Genomic DNA, 20,099 nt, shown 5'->3' on the forward strand with positions numbered 1-20,099 from the left:
CCAAGACAAGACCTTGGGGTCTTGCCGGGGTTACGGTCAGGGTGCAGCGGGAGGGGAGGCGGCCGGGCGCTGCGGGGGCGCACCCCGGGCCCTTGGGCAACACTGCGGTCACAGAGGGTGACACGGGGTGGCACAGGGGGCAAGGAAAGCGCCTGTGGGGCGTGCGTGTGCGGCAGCGATGGCCATCGGAAGGAAGGGAGGGGGCGACGCAGGGGGTGACACAGAGGGTGACAGCAGCGGGAGGGGCGCGGGGCCGGGGGGGCCGTGGGAAGCGGCCCTGGCCGCCGGGGAGCACCGGGCGCCGGTGGCCGGGAGGCGGGGCGGGGGCGGGCGGTGCTGCCCAGGTAGCGGGGCGGGCCGGCGGGCTCCCCGCGCCGCTCGGGTTAACCTGGGCGGGCCGCGCCGCCGCTCTTCCCGTCTGGCTCGGCCCCCGCCGCGGGAAGTGGGAGCCGGGGCCGCGCCGCCGGAGCCATGGACGGTCCCGCGGCCCCGCTGCGCTGCCGGCTGCTCCTCGCCGTCTGCTGGGCGGCCGCCGCGGGGACGGCGGCAGGTAGGGGCGGCGGGGGAGGGGACGGCGGGACCACCGGGCTCGCCCCGCCGCGGGGCCGCTCGCTGCCGGCCTGCCCGGGGCCGGGACACGCGTGGGGAGGCGGCGGCGGGGGGCTCGGGCGGCCGCGGCGGAGGCTCGGGGCACGTCGCTCCGCGCGTTTCGGTGAAATACGTTCTTTTTGTAGTAGAAACGGCCCCGCAGCGCGTCAGCGGAGCCGGCGGTGCGCCCTGCCTCTCGCCGGGCAGAGGGGCGGCGGTGCCGGGGAATCTGCCCCTCCGTAGGCAGCCCGTGAGAGGTGGGCAGAAGGCGCGTGAGCGCTTCTCTGGGGCTCCCGGGGCTGCCTCGGCCGCCGAAGCCCACGCCGAAGCCCACCGCCCTTCTGCCCCGCGGGGCAGCGGTTTGCGGGGGGCGCCGGCCGGGAGCGGTTCCCCCCCAGGGGGCTTCGGCCGTGCCGTTGCCTGCCCTTGCAGCTCCCACGCTTTTGGCAGCGCGGACCTTCAGTCGCGGGAAAGATGCGGTTGTGCCGGGAAGGGTTGGGCAAGAACCGGGGCTCGAAGCTTTGTTAGTTCTGTCTTTGCTGGTGTGCAAAAATACACTTGCGGCCATCAGAGGATCGCTGTTTTCCAGCTGGCTGCAATTCGTTTGATAACGATGAAATCACCCTCCAGAAAATAAAGGAGGGCAAAATACAGATAAAAGTTTTACAACACTTCTGTGATACGTGATGTTGATGATTTCCTCATCACGGCTTTTCGAAATGAAATGTTGTCTGGGCAGGATTGCCCCAGTTAATCCCTGGCGGTTGCTGCTGCGCTTTATTTTCTTAGAAGCTTCACCGTGGCTTTGTTTTTTAAAAATGAAATAGTGTCTTGCCTATGTTTTGTAGTTGCTCTTTGAGTTGTTCTGCTAAATTGCTGTAGCAATGAGATTTTAGTAACGAAAGTATTAGCCTCTATGTGTATTTTATACAACAAAAGTACAAGACTGGCCAAGCCTATGAGTGAAAGCAAATCTTCAGCTGAATGTAATGTTAAAGCCGTGGGCTTTAGAGCTTCAGGATTGTATAGATTAATCTAAAACGTACTAGATTTGAACTTCTGTGCTAATACAGTTCATTAATTTATTTATAAACCTTGAATATTCCTACTTCTTTGTGTGGTTAGAAATCTGCAAGCTTAAATGCAATTAATCCTAATCAGACCTATTAAAAGGAAACGTGTAGAACTTCAGAATGGCAATCAGGGATGGCAATGTAAATTTTTGAAATGGTTTGTGACTCCTGTAGGTAATAAAAAGTTTGATCACGAAAAGACAGAATGCTTGGAGCTGTGCCGTCTTGTTGAATAAATATTATTTTTTGTTGGGTTTACATGATCTAAAGGACATGTCATTTGCAAACTTAAGGCCCCGGTGCTGTTCCTGAAACAACTCATAAGTTTTTTGTTAGTGGAACAGGTGATAGGCAGAGAAGATCTGGCTAGGTTCAATTTTCTTGGGGGAGACTGTATTTTTGTAAGAACAAAGTTTTCTTCTCTGCTCCTGAGGTCAGCTATAAAACTGAATAAACAAACAAAAACTTCCCAAAAGTTCTAATTACTCAAAAAAGCTAAGCGTGTTTAGGCTAAAACAGTAAATCCTAGTAATTTTCTGTGCAAGCATGCATGATCGACACATACATGTGGGCACGCAGCTGGTGATGGTGGCCATTCTCTGCTACTGCCTGGCCTTGAACTACGCAAAGGTCTGAGAAAGCTCCAGGAGTTTGATGAACTTTCTTCAAGCTTTGGCAGCTCTGTCTCTTGGGAAATGTAAGATAATAGTGACGTGGATGCTTCGAGCAGATTTCTTGCTGAAATAAGCTGTTTTGCCTTTCCATCTGCACTCTTCCTTGTGCTAGCAGAAGGAAACGGTGCTGCACCGTGACTCAGATGGGAAAACTGATCTTGGTGGAATTATTCTGCTCTTTCCCAAATGCTGGAGCAGGTCGAGCCTGGCTGTTGGGATGAGCAAGACCTGCAGTGCTAGCTGATATCAGTTTGAGGTTTGTGAAACTACTGCGTAACAAGGGTACTTTCCACAGACTAATAGGTGGTGGTGCCTCGGTGATGTTACCTGTAGATACTTTTGAGAAGCAGTCTCGTTTGGCCTCTTATTTAACATCTAATAGTACACATTAGAATAGCCCTTTAGAAAAACAAAATTCACTGACTTTCATTTTCTTAGGGAATTACCAACTGGGTTTTTGGTTTTTTTTTCTAGAATTGGAGTCTGACACATACTTTAAGTTTTCCAGGCAGTTTTCTAATTTTTTGTTTTCTAATGCAACCTTTAAGCTGTGTGACTGGGTATTGAGTAGGCTGTGACTCAGTGCACAAGAGTAAGGAAGGGTCAACGCACAAATGGATTTATCCCAGCAACTATCTCTGAGTCATGGCTCTTCCTTTGCTTCTACGTGGCTTCTGGAGCGGTGAAACAAAGTACTGCTGAAGTGTGCCAGCAGTAAATTGCCACTTGTCCCACACTGGTTTTGCTCACTGTGCTAGGGCATAGCATTAAAAGTTTAATAGGTGAGTAATTGAAAAAGCATTGTGGTTTCTTTGTTTTTTTAACATTCTCGGTTTTGCTTGGTTTGGGCTAAATTGTGGTTCTGACTGTTGCTTGCAAGATGCAATCACTTGTCTTTTTAAAGTTTTCTCTCTAAAACTGCATTGATGGGTTATTGTCGGGTAGAATAAAGTATTAATTGCTCCACAAAATATGTGTGCTACTTTTCCTAAAGTTTCAGCATGTGTGATGCAAATTCACAGTGGAAAAGACATGAAAAATGAGACTCATCTTCCCTCCACAAGCATAAGTTTCATTACCACAGCCACTATATTGTTGTATGCTGCGATTTCTTAAAAATTACTTTTCAGTGATTTTTTTGAGTGTGTGTGCATTTCTTATAATTATTTAAATAATTGATGGACTGAGCAAGAATAGTAGAAATAATTTAGTGGGCAGTAGCTTAATCTGATAGCAAATATGAGCTGAGAAAGAGTTGAGTCGTTTGTGTTCTTTTCTGTTGGAGCGTTAAAAATCTGTCAGTAGTACAAAAGGTAAAATGTGGACCAACAGGATTGTGACACTGATAACTTCTTTCTTTTAGGAGCAAAAGTTCTTCCACCTCCATCCAACCTGGACTACTCATTTATCCAAATCTGCACCCTGAACTGGACATGGAACCCCCCAGAGAACGTCAGCAGTAGCTGTGACCTAGAGTATTCCAGTGACATTGTGATTGATGAGGTCCTTCAGCACAAAAGAGTGAGTGCATCACCTCTTTAAACTTTGCTATGCTCCGGTAAATGTCTCGTTGTGATAAAACTCTGTGTGTAAGCATATGAATATGTATCTATATATAACAATACAGTTTTAATATAGCCTGTAATTCTTGTCATGGGATCAAAACCTCAAAAATGAGTCATACCAGTATGTGGGATCTTCAGGTCAGAAAAATCTGCCTGTTGCTCTCTGATAATTGAGCTGCTACCGATAACACAGAACTACCATAATAATAATGTGAAAACTCTTGTTTCAGTCTTTGCTTATGCAGCTTTCTAGGAAAAATAAAACATATGCAGGGCAGTCTGCATCCTTAAGACTTGAAAGGGAATTTGCAAAGGCTATTCTCCTCTGCTTTGAACTCAGTTTAAGAAAGAGGTGTGCACCGTAGCCTTGGTGTAGCTGTGATCTGACAGCTTTTGTCTTCTGGAGGTAATGCCAAGCATGGTGCTCCAATGTTTGCCCTGGCCCTGCGCTTACGGTTAGTCATGGGGGTTGTGTTGCAAAGGCAACGTGGAACACATTTGTGTCCTGGAACAGAAATTGTAGAACTTGTTTGGTTTGGGCATTTGTTTTCCATCTGTGTCAGATGGTTTGCAAGCCCAGATGTGATCCCTGGTGTGGATTAGCAAGTGTTTGGTCAGGACCAAGAGCAGCATTGCCATGGTACCGAAGGAGCTGTAGGACAGACATTTTTACCATTTATTGCTGGTGAGATGATACGCTGTCAGCCTCTAATTCTAACCCATGAGAATCTGAAGCCTTGAATAAACAAGTGTGGGGTCAGCAGCACCGCTATTTCAGATACAGTTAAAATGGATACAGAGCCTCTTGGAACAGCCCGTTGTTGAGCCCTGTTACGGGTTTATGGCCTGAAGTTTGCCGTGGCCTCGGTGCGGTGACTGCCGTAGTCTTTCTGACAGCTCCAGGATATCCTGAGCTTGAAGTAACACTGTGATCCTTCAAACACCTGAACTTATTTAATGGCTTAACACTGCCAAAAGGGTGGTATTTCATTTTTGACACCCCCTTCTCTAATGATCTTAGCTGGACCTTTAGATGAGCCAGTTGAACTTGTGAACCCAACAGAAACCTATTTACCTTTTTGTTAACCAATGAGCAAGTTGAAAGTCTGCTTGGTTAACGAGCTGAATGAGTTTGTGGAAGGGTCTAATGGACGTTAAGGTCAGCAGCAGTGAAAGAGCTGTGGGACAGCAGTTTCACATGACAGGATGGAACAGACTGTGTATCATCTGGGTGCATCTTTTTTGCATGACAGCTGGTAGAACCTAGTTTGTCCATTGCTATTTAATTTCCTTGCCCTCTTGTTAGTGCCAATATTTATTTTATTTTTTTTTTTAATACACAAGTGGTTACACCATTTCTTGGTCGTAACAAAGATATTTTTTTTAATTTTTTTGATCCTGTTTCCAGTTAAATAAAAGGCATCCCCCTAGCCCAACAAAAGATGCTCAAGAAACTGTATGGTAAAAGGGTAAGCCTTTTTCTCATACAAAGACAAACTGTCTTCTGAAAATGGAAGGTCATGGACTACCTGGGCCTGATGTGGTATCACTGTATTTAATTGCTGTTTGTGGATTTGCTTTCATTTTCTTTTTCTTTTGCTCCTTAAATCCGTGTTGACTCTTCTTATTGCTTTTGCTTGTGTCTTCAAATGTTCCTTCTTATGTTTGTCATGCGCTTATGTGCGCACACACAGAGGAAGGTGCCAGGTTAGATCTGTAAGCTCTGTTTGTATAGCTGTAGTATAAACACGCTCATTTTGCGTTACCCATGAAGACTTACTCTAGGATCATTTTCCCCCACGTTATACTTGTTCTTTGATCTCTGTGTGGCCTTTGCTCGTGTCTACAGCTTGCTGAAGTAGAAGTAGTTTTCCTTCGAGTTCTGAGTCTGCCTGATAAGGAAAAAGAAAAGCCAGGTGATGCTGAGGCTTTCCACGTTGTCAGACACTTGTTTCATTTGGCTTTGAGCTCAGACTTTGAGGGGCTGTAACACATTCTTACATGCGTAGTAATTCCCGTGGGTCTGATGTGGTACACCAAATGTTCTGGTTTTCTTCCCCCTTTGAAACCCAGGAATGGAGTAAGAGTCGCTTCCGTGTGACAGATACATCCTTGAATGAGGAAATGCGTTTCAAAGTGAGAAGTGAGTGCAAGTACGGTAATGTCAGCGAGCCCAGCCGGTGGGTGGAGACCTCCCTTCTGCCCAAAGGTAACACATGCAGCAGCCAGACCTTGGGACAGACCTGGCTTGGCCTTGTTTTCTCTGCTATTATAGCAAAATATTGCAGAAATACGTCATGGGGAGATACCAGACACAAGGGTTAGCTCAACTGACGGAGCTTCAACAGAGCGATTCAATTATCCTACATTTAAACATAAACAGAGTCTTCTGATGCTTAAAAAAATTATGGGGAAGCTTGTAAAATGTAAATGCTCTTCCAAGACATTTAAATGATTTTTGTGGTTCCTGTCATTCTTGTCCCTGCTGTGCTGTGGTTATGAGACAAAAGATAACTTCGGTTGTATTAAGCCTCCTGACTTTGTAACTTAACACCTAAGTTGGTTTATTTTGTATGATTTTCTGTACAAGCAGAAGTCCCTAAAGTAACGTTACCGTTGTAAATGAGAGAGGGATGAATCTAGCAAATTTAGCAACCTGTCGAGTAAATAAATGACTTGAATAGTTATAGTAGGGTTTGCCCTTTTTCAAAGGAGGTGACTAGGGTCTACAAAACTGTGCATAGCAAAATGAATAGAGGAAAAACATTTTTTTGTTTCTAGACACCCAGAAGCAAGGGATCCATAGCAAAATTGTTAGGAAGCAGACTGTAAGGGATAATATATTCTTCTGGATGCTGGAAGCGAGGAGGTACAGCAAAGAGGTAGAGCCTCTTGCCTTCAGTAGTAAAAGTCTGTCTGACCCAAGAGTGTGACTTGATGTGGATGAAAACCGTGTGTGGACAGGAGAATCTGAGATCTTACCAGGCTTGTCTGTCGGTCTGTCAAAGGGGTATTCTGGGAAATCTGGGAAGTGGATCATTAGGACAGCATGTACTTAACAGGCCGGGGCTTTTAAAAGTCTGCTTGCAGTTAAAATATTTTTAAATGCCCCTTCTAATAGGAAGACTGCTTCATTTTCCTATACTATTAGACAGTTGCTGCTTCAGGGAGAATGCAGGCTGGGAAGTAGATGGTAGTTGGGCGTTTGCTATCAATAAAAGTCTGGACTGTTGGTAAAATTAGCATGCCTTTTACTTTCAGTTCATGAAGATGTTGTTACTTGTTACAAGGAAAAAATACCTAATATGCTGTAATGTGATAATAAAGAACTTGTACAAAAATGCAAGATTGAATATGAAAGACTTGTTCCGTAATTGCTCTGCCTGGGAGATACATTGACATCTCTATTCACAATTGCTATGTACTCCTTTGTACTTACATTCTGTAACTTGGGTTTTCAGGGTATGTTAAAAGAGGTTCAATGTCTAGAGGTATATGGGTGTCAACTAAATATTCAACTTACCCGGTGTTGCTTTTGTCCATGTTTAAGTTCTACAGGTATTTCCATATTCAGAATACTCAGAAACCTAATACTGTATCTGGAGTAGATAACTGTAATTAAATGCTGACTGGTTTTCATGTTGATGGCTGTAATAACTATAACAAAGCTAAGTGCTATCCCTATAACTGCCAGTGACTTTAACTCCTTTCTAAAGTAGCTGTAGTTTAAGAGAACAAAATATTTTCCTGGCACAACACCTTGTCCTTAGCATCAGGTAACTCAGACATGGTGGAAACTGGGATTTGCTGTTATGATTAGCTTGCATTCAAAAGTTCCTCTGCTAAGATTTCAGTTGTTGCAAGCAATAAACAACTGGAATTCATCATTTGCTGTGCTGAGATAGGCAGTGCAGCCTGAGAGGTAACCCACCTTTGCCTTCCAGACAGTTTCAGTTCTGTAAAATGGGATGTTTTACTTATGGAAATAGGGGAGAAGACTGTCCTAGCAAAATAAGAGACCTTTCCAATTTGCCTTGCAGGTATTCCAGGCACTGCTGCTGTTGACTTGAGCTGCATTTGGCACAATTTGGAGTACATGGTTTGTACATGGCGCCCTGGGGAGAACACAAGCAGTGATACCAATTATGCATTGTTCTACTGGTTCGTATGATGTTTTTATTCTCGGCTCTGAAGTGCTTTAGTGCTGATCTTTAGTTTCACGTTACACATTTTACTTGTCTGCTTCCTGTTGCTTTGCAAGGTCCCAGGACATTGTGTACAAATCAGTGTTGTGTCCTGTCCAACAGAAAAATTCACGGGGCCTAAGGGTGGCCGTTGCTGAGTCTCTTTGGGAAGTTGATATAACTATTATATGAAGCACTGGCAGCTTCTGTAGCTCACTGTAAAAACAGCTATTGCTTTCTAATTTTTTTCTAATTGTGGATTCAAAGAGGGAAGAATTAAGAACTGAGCTAGACCCATGTATTAATTGCTTTCTTTGCAGCCCAACAAACACGTGCTGTTTAAGTCAGAATCACTCACTAATGTATGTGTTAGCTCTTGAGTCATTGGAAAATGGTATGAAAGCACTAATAACACTTAGCAGTACTTTTGTTTGTGTCTTCAACGTCATAAATAACCGATTCACCTTGAAAATTATGGAGAATATCTTTTTATCATCATCCCTGCTTGCCAGCTGACTGCTATAAATAGACTTGTTCCAAAGAAACAGAGTTGTGGTGTGAGCAAAACCTTGGCATCAAGATCTGTGCATGCTAATCTATGCATACTTCTGCATGCCGATGGGGCTTGTGAAATGCCAGGCTGCATTAGCTTCTATAGAAATATCGGAGTTTTTTTTCTGAAAGCCTCTTGTAGTTTTAAATTGGCTTTCTGTTATCTGAACTAAATAAACTTTTTCCTCTTCCTCTCCAGTGGCAGTCTCACAGGCTAGCTCTTTGATTTAATGCATTTGGACGGCAGACAGCAGAAACTTGCTGCTTCTGTTAAATGTGGAGAGGACTGTTCTCTCTCTAAGCTGCTACTCAAATCTTTTCTTTGTTATAAGAACAGTACCAATGAGGTGTTGAAGATATGAATTTCTGGGTATATGGATACTTACTGGAGTAATGCTTTAGATTAGAGCTATATATTTTCAACTTACCCCTGAATTTTAATGGAAGATGTAGCTGTAGTGACAGTAAAGTGTTTTAATTCATGCTGCTTAGAAAGATAAATGCTCATTTTCAAGGCTGAAAACTAAGGAAACCCTTGATTTTTTTTTTTGATTTTTTTTTTTTTTTTGACTGGAAGATACATTTTCCATAATGCAGGTGAGGTGGTTTTTTTGGTTTCGGTTTCGTTTTTCAGAAACGAATGAACAATTACCTGAAAAGTTATTGCTTGCTTCCATTTTATATTCTTCTTGATACTTTCCTCTTAAACGCTGTCTTTTCATGCAGCATGAATGTGAATATAACATTAGCTTAGAACAAACAAATCCAGCCAGTGCACAGTGATACTTGCTGAAGTGGAGGCTTAGGAAAGCAGGTTGATGGATCTGCACGTTGCTCACTGTTCTGAGTGCCTCCCATCTTCATCAGCCCCAGGGTCGGGAGGTGAGAAGGGGGGATAAAAAAGGGGTCTGTCCTGACTGTTTTGGCTTCCCCAGCCCATGTGTGTTGAGATGTGAGGTAGGAAAACGTCACTCCTATTGTGCTCCTAAATGAAGCTCTAACTGAATCTATATCACTGTTAAATAAATTTAAAAAAAATAATAATCTGTTTTCTCAGGAGGAAAAGCTACTGGCATGTTTTCACTGGGACTTGGGGAACAGAGAGAAGCAAGGAAGAAGTTTGTCGTAGCTTCTCTGTTATTAGAAGGGAATACTGACATTTTGAAAAGCAAATGCAGGCAGTAGGTGAATCTCAACTGTCTCAAGCAAGAGCTGCAATACGTGGGCATAGCTGAAGGAGATGGATTAGCTTGTTCTAGCACAGAAGTGAAATTCTGTTGATGGGAGGTGATCCAAATTAGTTTGCTTTCTGAACATTTTTTTCCTCAGAATTGTTTTCCAATTTGGAAAATGTGAACCAAAGCTGAAAGCAGCTGTTATTTTTGATGCTGTGACATAAAGCAAACCTGCCTCTCTTTCTGCTACTTGACACTTTTAAAAAATAATGTTCTTTCTAAAGCTTGAGATAAATCAGAAGCTTCTGACTTTGCCTAGCTTTACTTTTATAGTACAGCTCTAATGCAAGATTAATCTGTAGAATTTGTAACACAGGTTTGAAAACAAGCTTGCCCCTTGCTGTCCTATTCTTTTGACATTTAAAAAAAATATTTTTATTCCCATAGGTTTGATGGTTTGAAAAACCACAAGAAGTGCAGTAACTATTCTATGCATCAAGGAATCTCTGGATGCACTTTCAATCTTAGCTTCCCAAAAGTCACCAGCACTTATCCAGCTATAAGTATTTTGATTAGAGATGATTCTGAAGAAATTAGGCCTGTGTGTGCAAGTAAAAATCCTACCACCCTTGGTAAGTTTAACACCACATTATAAAAAATAATAAAACCCCCAAATTTACTAGTATATTGTTGTGTTTGGAAAGCTTGCACCTCCTAAGCTGTGGATGAGACAATATGTTTGCATGTTAGATGCTCCCATCTTCTATTGATCTTTGATTTGGGAATTATATAGACAGGGTTTGCTTTTCAGGAGTGGAGGGATATTTGGGGAGTTCGGGGGTCATTTCTCATTCATTTTTACTCTTATTCTTTACTGGTTTTTATTTTTTCTTGACTTTTTGGTGGTGAGTTTTTCCTTTCTGTTCCTAAACTTGTATTAAATGTAGTAATATGCAATGCAGGACTTGAACAATTTTTGTAAACAGTGTGATACACTTTTTAACTAATTCTTCCTTTTTGCATTTCAGTAAAACCTGCTACACCGAGACAAGTTATGCTGTCAAAGATTAATGATGAAATATATCTAGAATGGAGTGAATCAGACACCTTCCCAGAAAATTGTTTATTTTATGAAGTTGAATATCACAATGGAGATTTGGACACGGCTCAGATAATTAAAGTAATTTTTCATTACTTACAGTTAACTGTGATTTCTTTCCTAGGTATCTCTTCTAATTTGTGTTGCTATTCACAGTAATTCAGAATTTGCTGTTTAAAAATGAAAAATTGTGTATGCTGCATGTGAATGAGTCTGATGCACTAGGTGGAAGTGTTGCGTGGACCTAAGATTTTTCTCCCATACAGAAGGTTTCTGGCAGTGATATCTATACACCACAGTTCACACGAGTCTTCTGAATCCTTGCCATCGTTTGTTAGGGCAAAGCCGTAATGTGTAAGAACAGTCCGATACAGAAGTATGTACTAAAGTAAACAACGCTTATCAGGAAAGACGCGATGGTGCATGTACTTGTTTGCTGCTCGGTGATACAGGACTCTGGTCTGTTGGTGTTGGGTTTTCCGATTGTTGGTCTGCGCTTGGTCATATGACTGCCTTGTTCTTGAATGACGTGACTTGATTACCAGAAAGCAAAATTATTTTCTGGTGCACATAAGAGCACAGAATGTTATACAGAAAAGCAAGGGGATGAAAACACTGAGAATGGGGGCAGGGGGTGGAAAAAAGGAAAAAGCAAACAGGGGGAGAAAAAGTGCACTCTGAGATATGCTGATTTTAATGTACATATAAAAAGCATTGAGTTCAGTGTCTGGATATACTCATGCCTGTATCTGCATAGCAAAAGTGACTGTACTGTTTGATCAGAATGGTTAACAGCGTGATAAATTTCAAAGTAAGGTGGTAGTCTTTTCCTATGGCATATATTTAGTTGTTTGCCCTACCTTAAATTTACCAGACTCGAATAATACCAACTTGTCTCATGAATCTGGCATTTTGGATCAAAAGTACGTGAAGTTCTATCCCATCTAGGGTATGCGTCTCTGTAGAGGCATCACAGAAGACTTCAGTGTGGTTGAAGTTAGATCAACATCGCTGCCCTGACAGAGAGGGAATGGCAGCATATATCTAAGATGTTTCTCAAAAAAAAAAAAAGGCACTATTCCAGATGCTGAGTCTTAGTTTAATCATTGATGCCAAATGCTGCATGATAGAAGTAGCAGTGAATAAGAATAAATCTTAGGTTTGGAATCTGTTTAGGCAGTCTGTGCCGGTTAAATGCCACTATGTCCTTTTTTGTGGAGTACAGTATTCACAAAAAGATCTTCCATCAAAACATTCAGGGTACGTTAACTGCACAATGGAAACAGGCTTGTAAATGACTGAGAATGTTAGTAATTTCACAAAGCAAATTAATTACCATTTCTTTTTACCTTAGGTTGAAAATAATTATATGTCAATGCCTAGCGTTGATCATAGCAGCAAGTACATCTTCAAAGTGAGAGCAAAACCAAAGCCTGAGTGTTACAGCAGCAAGCTCTACAGTGACTGGAGTGAAGAAAAGAGTGTTGGTGAGAGCAATCGTTCCTGCAATCTGCTGCACCTTATTCTTCATCTGTAAAGCATCAAATACCTTTTGTCTGCTAAATAAACGGGAGTCAAAGATCACCTCCCTATATCTATTTAATTTTACTTACAAAGAGGGCAGGAGAGTTCTAGCCCTTCAGCAGTGTCATCAGTTACTACCTGTACTGCTATATACATTGATGGGGTTGCCATCTATATAGTTGTGCAATCACCCCTTTCCAGTGCTGTCAGTTTTTAAGCCTTGAGTCTTGCTGGTTATGCATTTTCCTGCCAAATGTATCTACATCATAATATCATGCTTTGAAAAATGAGTCGTTGCCTACAAAAGTGCTAGTGTATTTGAAAAACATTCAGTCTGTGAACAAATTAGAGAATTACTTAATTTGCTGTCATAAAAAGCCTTTCAAAATATCCCTAAGTTTCTCAAATTTTTGTTTTCCTTTTCCAGGTGAGAAGGTGGACTCTACATTCCATTTTGTTTTAATAGTCACCATTCCATTAATAGTAGCAGTATCTATGATAATTCTGCTTGTTTATCTAAAAAGGTAAATAACAGTCTCTCTTTATTTGCAATCCACTAATTCTGATCGGTCTTTGACTAGTGTTACCTGCAAGAGAGAAGGATTGTAACTGTCCATGATGTGGCATGTTTCAGTAGCATCTCTTTTAGCCGGAACAGTATTGCATAGCAAAAATGGCAGCACCATTGTGCCTTAGTCATTAGAATTAGCTTTACAGACTATACAGATGCTGCGATTGCACTTGGGTAATGTTGCTTATATCTGCTTACAGTTAGATTCTTGTTGCACAGCTATTGCATCCCGTCTCTTTCAGCAATGAAGTCTAAATTAAAAATTAGGCTTATATGTGAAGTATATTTTACCAGATTTTTGTAAAAAAGTCTACATTTGCTGCTCTCTTTGTCAAGAGTGAAAGTTATCTAGCATCTGTTTGTGTGAATATTCCCATTTCCTTTTGGTTTGGGGAGTAAAAATAAGAATTGGATACAGTTACACAGAAGTGAAGGCTGGCCAGTGATGCCAAAGCTGACTCCACAAATCTTCTTGACTGTACCCATGTATGACTCTGAAATGGTGATTTTTAAATTAATATATCTTTTATCGAAATCTTCTGGTTTTAATTTTCTGAAGGCTGAAGATATTAATTCTCCCACCAATTCCGGACCCTAGAGAAATTCTTAAGCGCATGTTTGGAGAGCAGAACGAGGATTCCCAGGTCAGTAAGAAGCTGTTGGGCCAACTAATCTATTGAACTGGAATCTGTAAGCTTCCAATTTCCTTCTTCCTAATACTTTTGTCTAAAACCAAACTGTATGGAAGTAAGCACGTTGTATGAAGATTAAGTATTTACAATAGTAAGAGTTGTTCAGAAACAATTATCCAAAGCTGAGGGGATTTTTTTTCCCCCCCTCAAATTGCATATACCTTTATAAATACGTTGGTAGAATTGCATTATTCTGTTAGTTCACAGACTGCTAGTCTCTTGAATGTGTTTTGGGTTGGTTTGGGGGTCGGATTTTTTGGGTGAGGGTTTTCTGGTTGTTGTTTCTGGGGTTGTTTGAGGGGGGATTAGTGGTTTTGTTTTGGGGTGGTTTATTTTTTTTTGTGTGGTGTGGGCTTTGGTTGGTTGGGGTTTTTTATTGCAACTCTGTTAAACTACTTCTCCTGAACATTCAATTCTTTCTCTGCTAGTTGCTGATATTTATGATGCTGAATAAAGCTATTCGTATCTGACTTCCATCAACTTGTATTTTTGGCACTTTCACATTTATCAGTTAGCTATAAAGTAAATCAGGACATTTAGCTTGTCATTGGCGAAAGAGCAAAACTAACTATAGTTGCTTCAGGGTTTGGTTGATGAAAGACTGACTATGGGCAATTATTTCAGCAAAAATAAACATAATGCTGATTATGGAAAGTCTTATTTCTGAACAAATTTTAACTCAGCAGCTCTTTATAAAATTCTCGAGGGAAGTACACTGACAAGCCCTAATTCAAACCCGGACATGAGGCAACATTTGTTGTTCCCTGTGGTCCTGTTCATATGCGGCCCTCATATGGAAGGGACCTTCTGACTCACTGTGGCATCTCAAAACTTGTGCCACCTGTGAAACATTTGCAGAGGATAATGACTGTCTGGGTATCTGGTGCTGCATGTGCATTGCATGTTCTCAGTTGAATAGGAGTTGCAGGAATTGCTTGCTTCCTGAAAGTAAGTCTCCTTTTCAGGCCTAGGCTTCCCTATTGCAAATGGAGTCCAAAATCCAGAAAAATTCCCTTTTTCTACGGGGGCATTCCAAGTTCACCTAATAATAAACTAGAACTATGTGGAAAGCATAGAATCATTTAATTTGGATTGTTTACCCAGCACTGCCATGGCCGCCACTAAACCATGCCCCTAAGTGCCACATCTTCACATATTTTAAACACCTCCAGGGATGGTGACACCACCACCTCCCTGGGCAGCCTGTTCCAGTGCCAGAGCGCCCTTTCAGTGAAGACATTTTTCCTCCTACCCAATCTAACCCCCCCCCGGTGCAACTCGAGGTCGTTTCCTCTTGTCCTGTCGCTCGTTACCTGGGGGAACAGACCGACCCCCCTGCCTACAGCCCCTGCCAGGGAGCTGCAGAGAGCGGTCAGGGCCCCCCTGAGCCGCCTCCTCTCCAGACCAGCCCCCCCAGTCCCCTCAGCCGCCCCCCATCAGCCTCGTGCCCCAGCCCCTGCCCCAGCCCCTGCCCGGCTCTGGACACGCTCCAGCCCCTCCACGTCCCCCTGGCAGTGAGGGGCCCAAAGCTGAACACAGGATTCGAGGGGCGGCCTCACCAGTACCACGGATAGGGGCCTCCTAGTTTAATATATATATAATAATACATATTTCAGCATGTATTGGCCTTTATGGGACTAAGACGGGACTCTCAGCCATGGGGATCATAAGTATGGTAGCTGTTACGCTTTGTCATACCTTGACAAGTGCTTTGTGACTGCCCAAGTAATGCTATGTTCTTGCCTCAGTATTATCTTGATCTTCTCTGTGTGCTTAGTGTCTCAGTGAAAAATTTACTAAGCACGTACATCCTCCTGCCCGAGCTTTGCCCCTAAGCTGTAGTAGGAAGCGCTGTTGAGGTGGGGACCAACCTTCAGTCTTCCTCATCTCCAGAGAGGACAACTCTTCCATCAACCAGGCCTAAGCCATGCCCCTAGGAAGCACAGTTTGTTGTCCAGCTACCGTGGCTTTTTCACCATAATAAAGGCTACGCCTTGTGGAACGGGTCTGTTGTCTTGGGCTGAAAAAACAACGCTCATCATGAGGAAGTGGTGTTAAAAATGTTGTTGTTCTCTTTCAGAGATGTGCAAAGGATGATCAGGTGCATGCTTACAACAGGTTAATCAAGGAAGAAGAAATTCATTCTTTAATCTTAACAGAAACTCCAGCGTGTGCTAATTCTGAAAACGAAAACTGATAAGCTCTGCTTTATCAGTGAAAGATGAGGAAACTTTCATTCTTGCTCCCATACCTCGGGTGACAATGTACATGTGAAGGGACCTGCAAGACATTGACCAGCTTTCAGCTTACCAGGTTCCCTCTGAGCCTTACTTCTCTGATGTTCAGAAGACACATTGCGAACAGTGCCCATTCCTCCGTCTCTGCTAGAATACTTGTCTTGGATCATTCAAGATGAGCATGTACATAAATTTCATGTGACTGCATTGCAGCATCTCACATTTTGGCTCCAGCCAGCTCTGCCTTATTACTTGTCATTTGCACTCGTGTTTGTGCCTCATGTTAGACTGTAAATGAGTTTTTTGGAGCAAGCACTGTGACTTCTCTGAAGTATTTGGTTCTGTTTTGCAGCCGGTGGGATGAGGCTCGTTTACAGTAGGTGGCTCATTAGTGCTACTGTGCTGAGCTGCTGCTGGTAGGATGCCAGCACACGGACCGTGTGTGGATAGCCTGTTTCATGTGATCAAGGGCAAGGCGCTTTCCAGAGGGCATTTATGGACTGACCTTCTTACACTTCTGGTTGATGTGTGCCACTGTGGCCTGGTCAAACCCCATAGAAGAGAGCTGTTTTTTCTTTTAAAATGTGTATGGAAAGCCACTCCAGGTTCCTGTTAGCATTCAGACTATTCATAGAAAAGACCTGGTTTTTTAACCTTCCAAGTGCCTGTCCTCGGATGCCTTGCCTTTATGGACTTCTTGAGTTAATTATACTTTGTTTAAGATGATAAATAGAATTTTTTACTTGTGTTACGTAGTGGCAAGTAACTGTATTGAGTCTTACCACACTGATTCTGCTTTGGCCATATTGGCCTGACAACACCCAGTTTTTGGAAGTTAAGTCATCTTGAGTCTGTCCGGCAAAATTACCAGGTTGGATGTGTGACTCTGAGGAGCTGTGGTCAAATTGATTAGCAGGTGCTAAACCACTGAAACCAAGTTAATTCAAAGGCTTCAAGACCCATCCTTACTGCTAAGCTGATGGATTTGAAGGAAGAAGGGGTGACAACCTTGACCTTCTTCCAAAGGGATAAGCCTTATTCTTTCTGTGGTGATGAGGTTGTGATTTGAGCTTCCCCTCTAGGAGCTTAGCAATTTAAAACAAGGTACTGATTTGACTTCTGTATGTTAACTTGATGACTTTTTTTTTATTGTTGTAAATCGTGATTTGATTTGTTAATTTGATGGTTTTGTTTTGAGGTTGCTTTACCCAGCAAAGCTCAACAGATGTTTTCTGGCACAGCTGTGAGATTTCTCTGCTCAGAATTCTGAGCATTAGTTTCTACCCTGTGCTACAAGAGTGTTAACAGCAGTTCCTTAATTGTGCTGGAGGCAGAAAGTAATGCAATGGGGAGAAAGGGATTGGTGCAAGCTGTTTACAGTTAGTGTTCAGGAATTTCTTGCTTCTCCCATTAAGTGCAGACACGTCTGTCAGTGATGTAGTCAATCTTAGCAGACTGGGAAGAGATGTCCTCAGAAGTTTGCTAGGAACAAACTCTGTAGCCACTAAGCTTTTTAAAGTTTAGCCCTGTCCTCAAACTCCATTCAATCGAAAATCTGAAATTAAATCCTATAGGTTTAGAACATACTGTTCAGCAAAAAGTAGAAATAAAAGCCCTTGGGTTTTAGCTACAAATTTACATCCTTTATACTCTTATATATTCCCTCCCTCTCAATAAATCCAATTCTTCCCTCAGTCCCTACTGAGCCTCAGATAAAGTTTCTTCCACATCTCTTGGTACCAGAGGTCAAAAGGAGAGAAGACATGTAGCAGAACTAGCAGACCCCATATTAGCTTAAATCTTTTACTTACAATCAGGCTAAAAAAATAAAAAGACGATATAAAAATTGGTTAATGAAACAAAAGAAGAATAAAACCTCAGGGATTTCAGTGAAATAAAACAAAACTCAGGTTATACAAAGTCAGCTAGCAGCGCTATCTGGTATTCCAGAGGTAAAGGAATAGCGTGGGGAGAAAGGGTAATTAAATTCCTCTGCCAAGTTCATTCCCGCTCCCCCACAACATGTTTATCGTTATAGTGATATAAATACTTCTCAAATCTACCTCATCTAGAATGTAGCTCATCATAGACCGTTAGACAAACAGAAATGTATGATTTCAAGGTAAGTAAGCATAATGGTGTAATATAAAGTTTTGTGGCTTTCAGTATGGTGATCTAGGAAGATGATCCTTGGTGTTTGACCCTAAATTCTCGTGAGTTTTGTTTTGGTGTTTATGTTTAAAAAAAATAATTCATAAAGCCAAAGGAGGGGGGGAACACCAGATGGAAGGTGTTAGACCAAAGGGAAGACACAGATGCAGAGGATGGTTTAGATCACTGTACAGAAATGTTTTGGGTAATTCTTTGTTTCCTGAATAATATTAATTGACACACTTCCTAATGGATGGATTTCCTGACCGTGTGTTTTGGCATGTAAAGTAAGTGTCTGAGTATATTTTCATCTTAGTGTCCTGTTTATAGCTAGGGTATTTTTAGCTTGACGGTTTCCAAGTTTTGCTATAATTTTTTTGTTCTTCATTGCAGTTACTTGATCTGTAAGTCTGCTTGTTTATATGAATAAATGTTTGTTCATTTATATAAACAGTATTTGAATGTCTTTCAATATAATTGCATTTCGTTCTTGGGTTGAGAAGGTAAACAGAGACAGAAGTGGTGTAATGAGAAGCCATGTTTGAGGCATGCAAAGTGCAGAGTAGAAAATCTTGAGTGTTGCTTTGCCTTCTTCCCTTTCAGAAGTGAACTCGGCCCATGCAATCAGTGGGGAATGCTACAGCTGCTGGTTTTGTGGCTGGGGTAATGAAATGGAGATGGAGCTGTGCACAAGACTTCTGCTGTCACCCTCTGCGTACTCAGTGCCACGCTACTTTCTGGCGTTGGCTTGTTTTTTCGTAGTGCTGTAGAAAAATAAATTCTCAAACTAGAATTTGACTGAGGTTGCTGCAGCCCTACCAAACATAGCTCCAGTATTTTATGTCTTTGTTAGCTGCTGAAGTCGTTGCAAATGCCAGGTTGCTAAACTGATGAAAGCCATTGCCTAGTTGCTTAGACCCAAACGTGTTCAAGTGCCAAATAAACACGTTGGCAATGGCTTCTTTGAAAGATTCAGAGAAAGCATACATTGTTCCCTTCAGTTCAGTGAGCAGATCATTCAAAATTAAGGCATAAATTGTGACATTAAAAAGCAAGATTGTTTGGATTTTTTTCCCCAGTTCTACAGTTTTGCTGGCAATAACAGCCAAAGATGGTTTTAATCACTCCTTATAAGTGATCTTTTCCTATTTTAATACATTATGTTAAATAACTTAAGTTTTGGCCATCCTAGAAAAACTAAACACTTCATTTCTTTTTTGTGAATTTTAATTCAGTTAAAGAATGCCATGAGATAGTTAAAGGAGTCGATAGGTGAACACCGAATTGTAAGCCGTGGTGATTCAATGCTTACTAGGCTGAGCTATTCACAGATTGGGTATTTCCATTCACTGGAAAGTATTCAATAAACTTAGTTCTGAGTTGGAACTTCAAATATTCAAAATTTCCCCTGAAAGGGAAATGCTGATTTATTTTTTCATTAAAAAAGAAAAAGAAACTCTTTTGTTTGGAGGTTTGGAGGGTTTTCCCCTCACCCATGCAAGAGCAGGAGGTAGGTGAGTGGAAGCCCAGGTGTGGTGGGGACACTGCAGAAACCCCCCTCCCTTCTCACCCCAGCACCATGGCCAGGCAGCAGCTGAGACCTTCAGGTCCAGGAATGGACGTGGTGGGGCTGGAAGGAGCAGATCTGCCAGGGTTATTGAAGGTTCATCAAGATCATTCGCAGATGCTTCAGCTTTACTCAATATTTGCAAAACAATGTTTTATGGGCGCAAGCCCCATGGGTTGCATTGGCAGCTGTGGAAATGTGGCTGCTAGGTAACACTGCAAATCCAAATGCAAAACCAGATTAAAATCTCTATCTTTGGATGAGCTTCCTGCTAGCTCTGTTGAATCGTGGTGAAAGTAGGAGACTTGAGATCACTTTGATGAAACTAAATCTACACTATTACCACAGCAAAGCAATCTGGGTTTGGGTGGGAGGCACAGAAAGGAGACAGACTTTCAGGTCCGGAAATTCTGCCTCAGGTCTGTAGCACGTAGGAGCCTGAAAACT

General features: G+C 42.3%; 1 protein-coding gene across 1 annotated transcript; it reads left to right on the plus strand.

Annotated features, from left to right (window-relative positions):
• The first annotated feature begins 407 nt into the window (after window positions 1-407).
• IL13RA1 (interleukin 13 receptor subunit alpha 1) lies at window positions 408-18,536 on the plus strand. Its single transcript, XM_037407805.1, has 10 exons — window positions 408-550; window positions 3,699-3,856; window positions 5,974-6,109; window positions 7,941-8,061; window positions 10,259-10,443; window positions 10,840-10,991; window positions 12,265-12,397; window positions 12,862-12,958; window positions 13,565-13,649; window positions 15,778-18,536. The coding sequence occupies exons 1-10, from the start codon at window positions 472-474 to the stop codon at window positions 15,892-15,894; spliced, it is 1,263 nt and encodes a 420-aa protein (XP_037263702.1). The 5' UTR covers window positions 408-471; the 3' UTR covers window positions 15,895-18,536.
• The last annotated feature ends 1,563 nt before the right edge of the window (window positions 18,537-20,099 follow it).

This window comes from Falco rusticolus, chromosome 14 (assembly GCF_015220075.1).
Source record: "Falco rusticolus isolate bFalRus1 chromosome 14, bFalRus1.pri, whole genome shotgun sequence".
NCBI classification, from domain to species: Eukaryota; Metazoa; Chordata; class Aves; order Falconiformes; family Falconidae; genus Falco; species Falco rusticolus.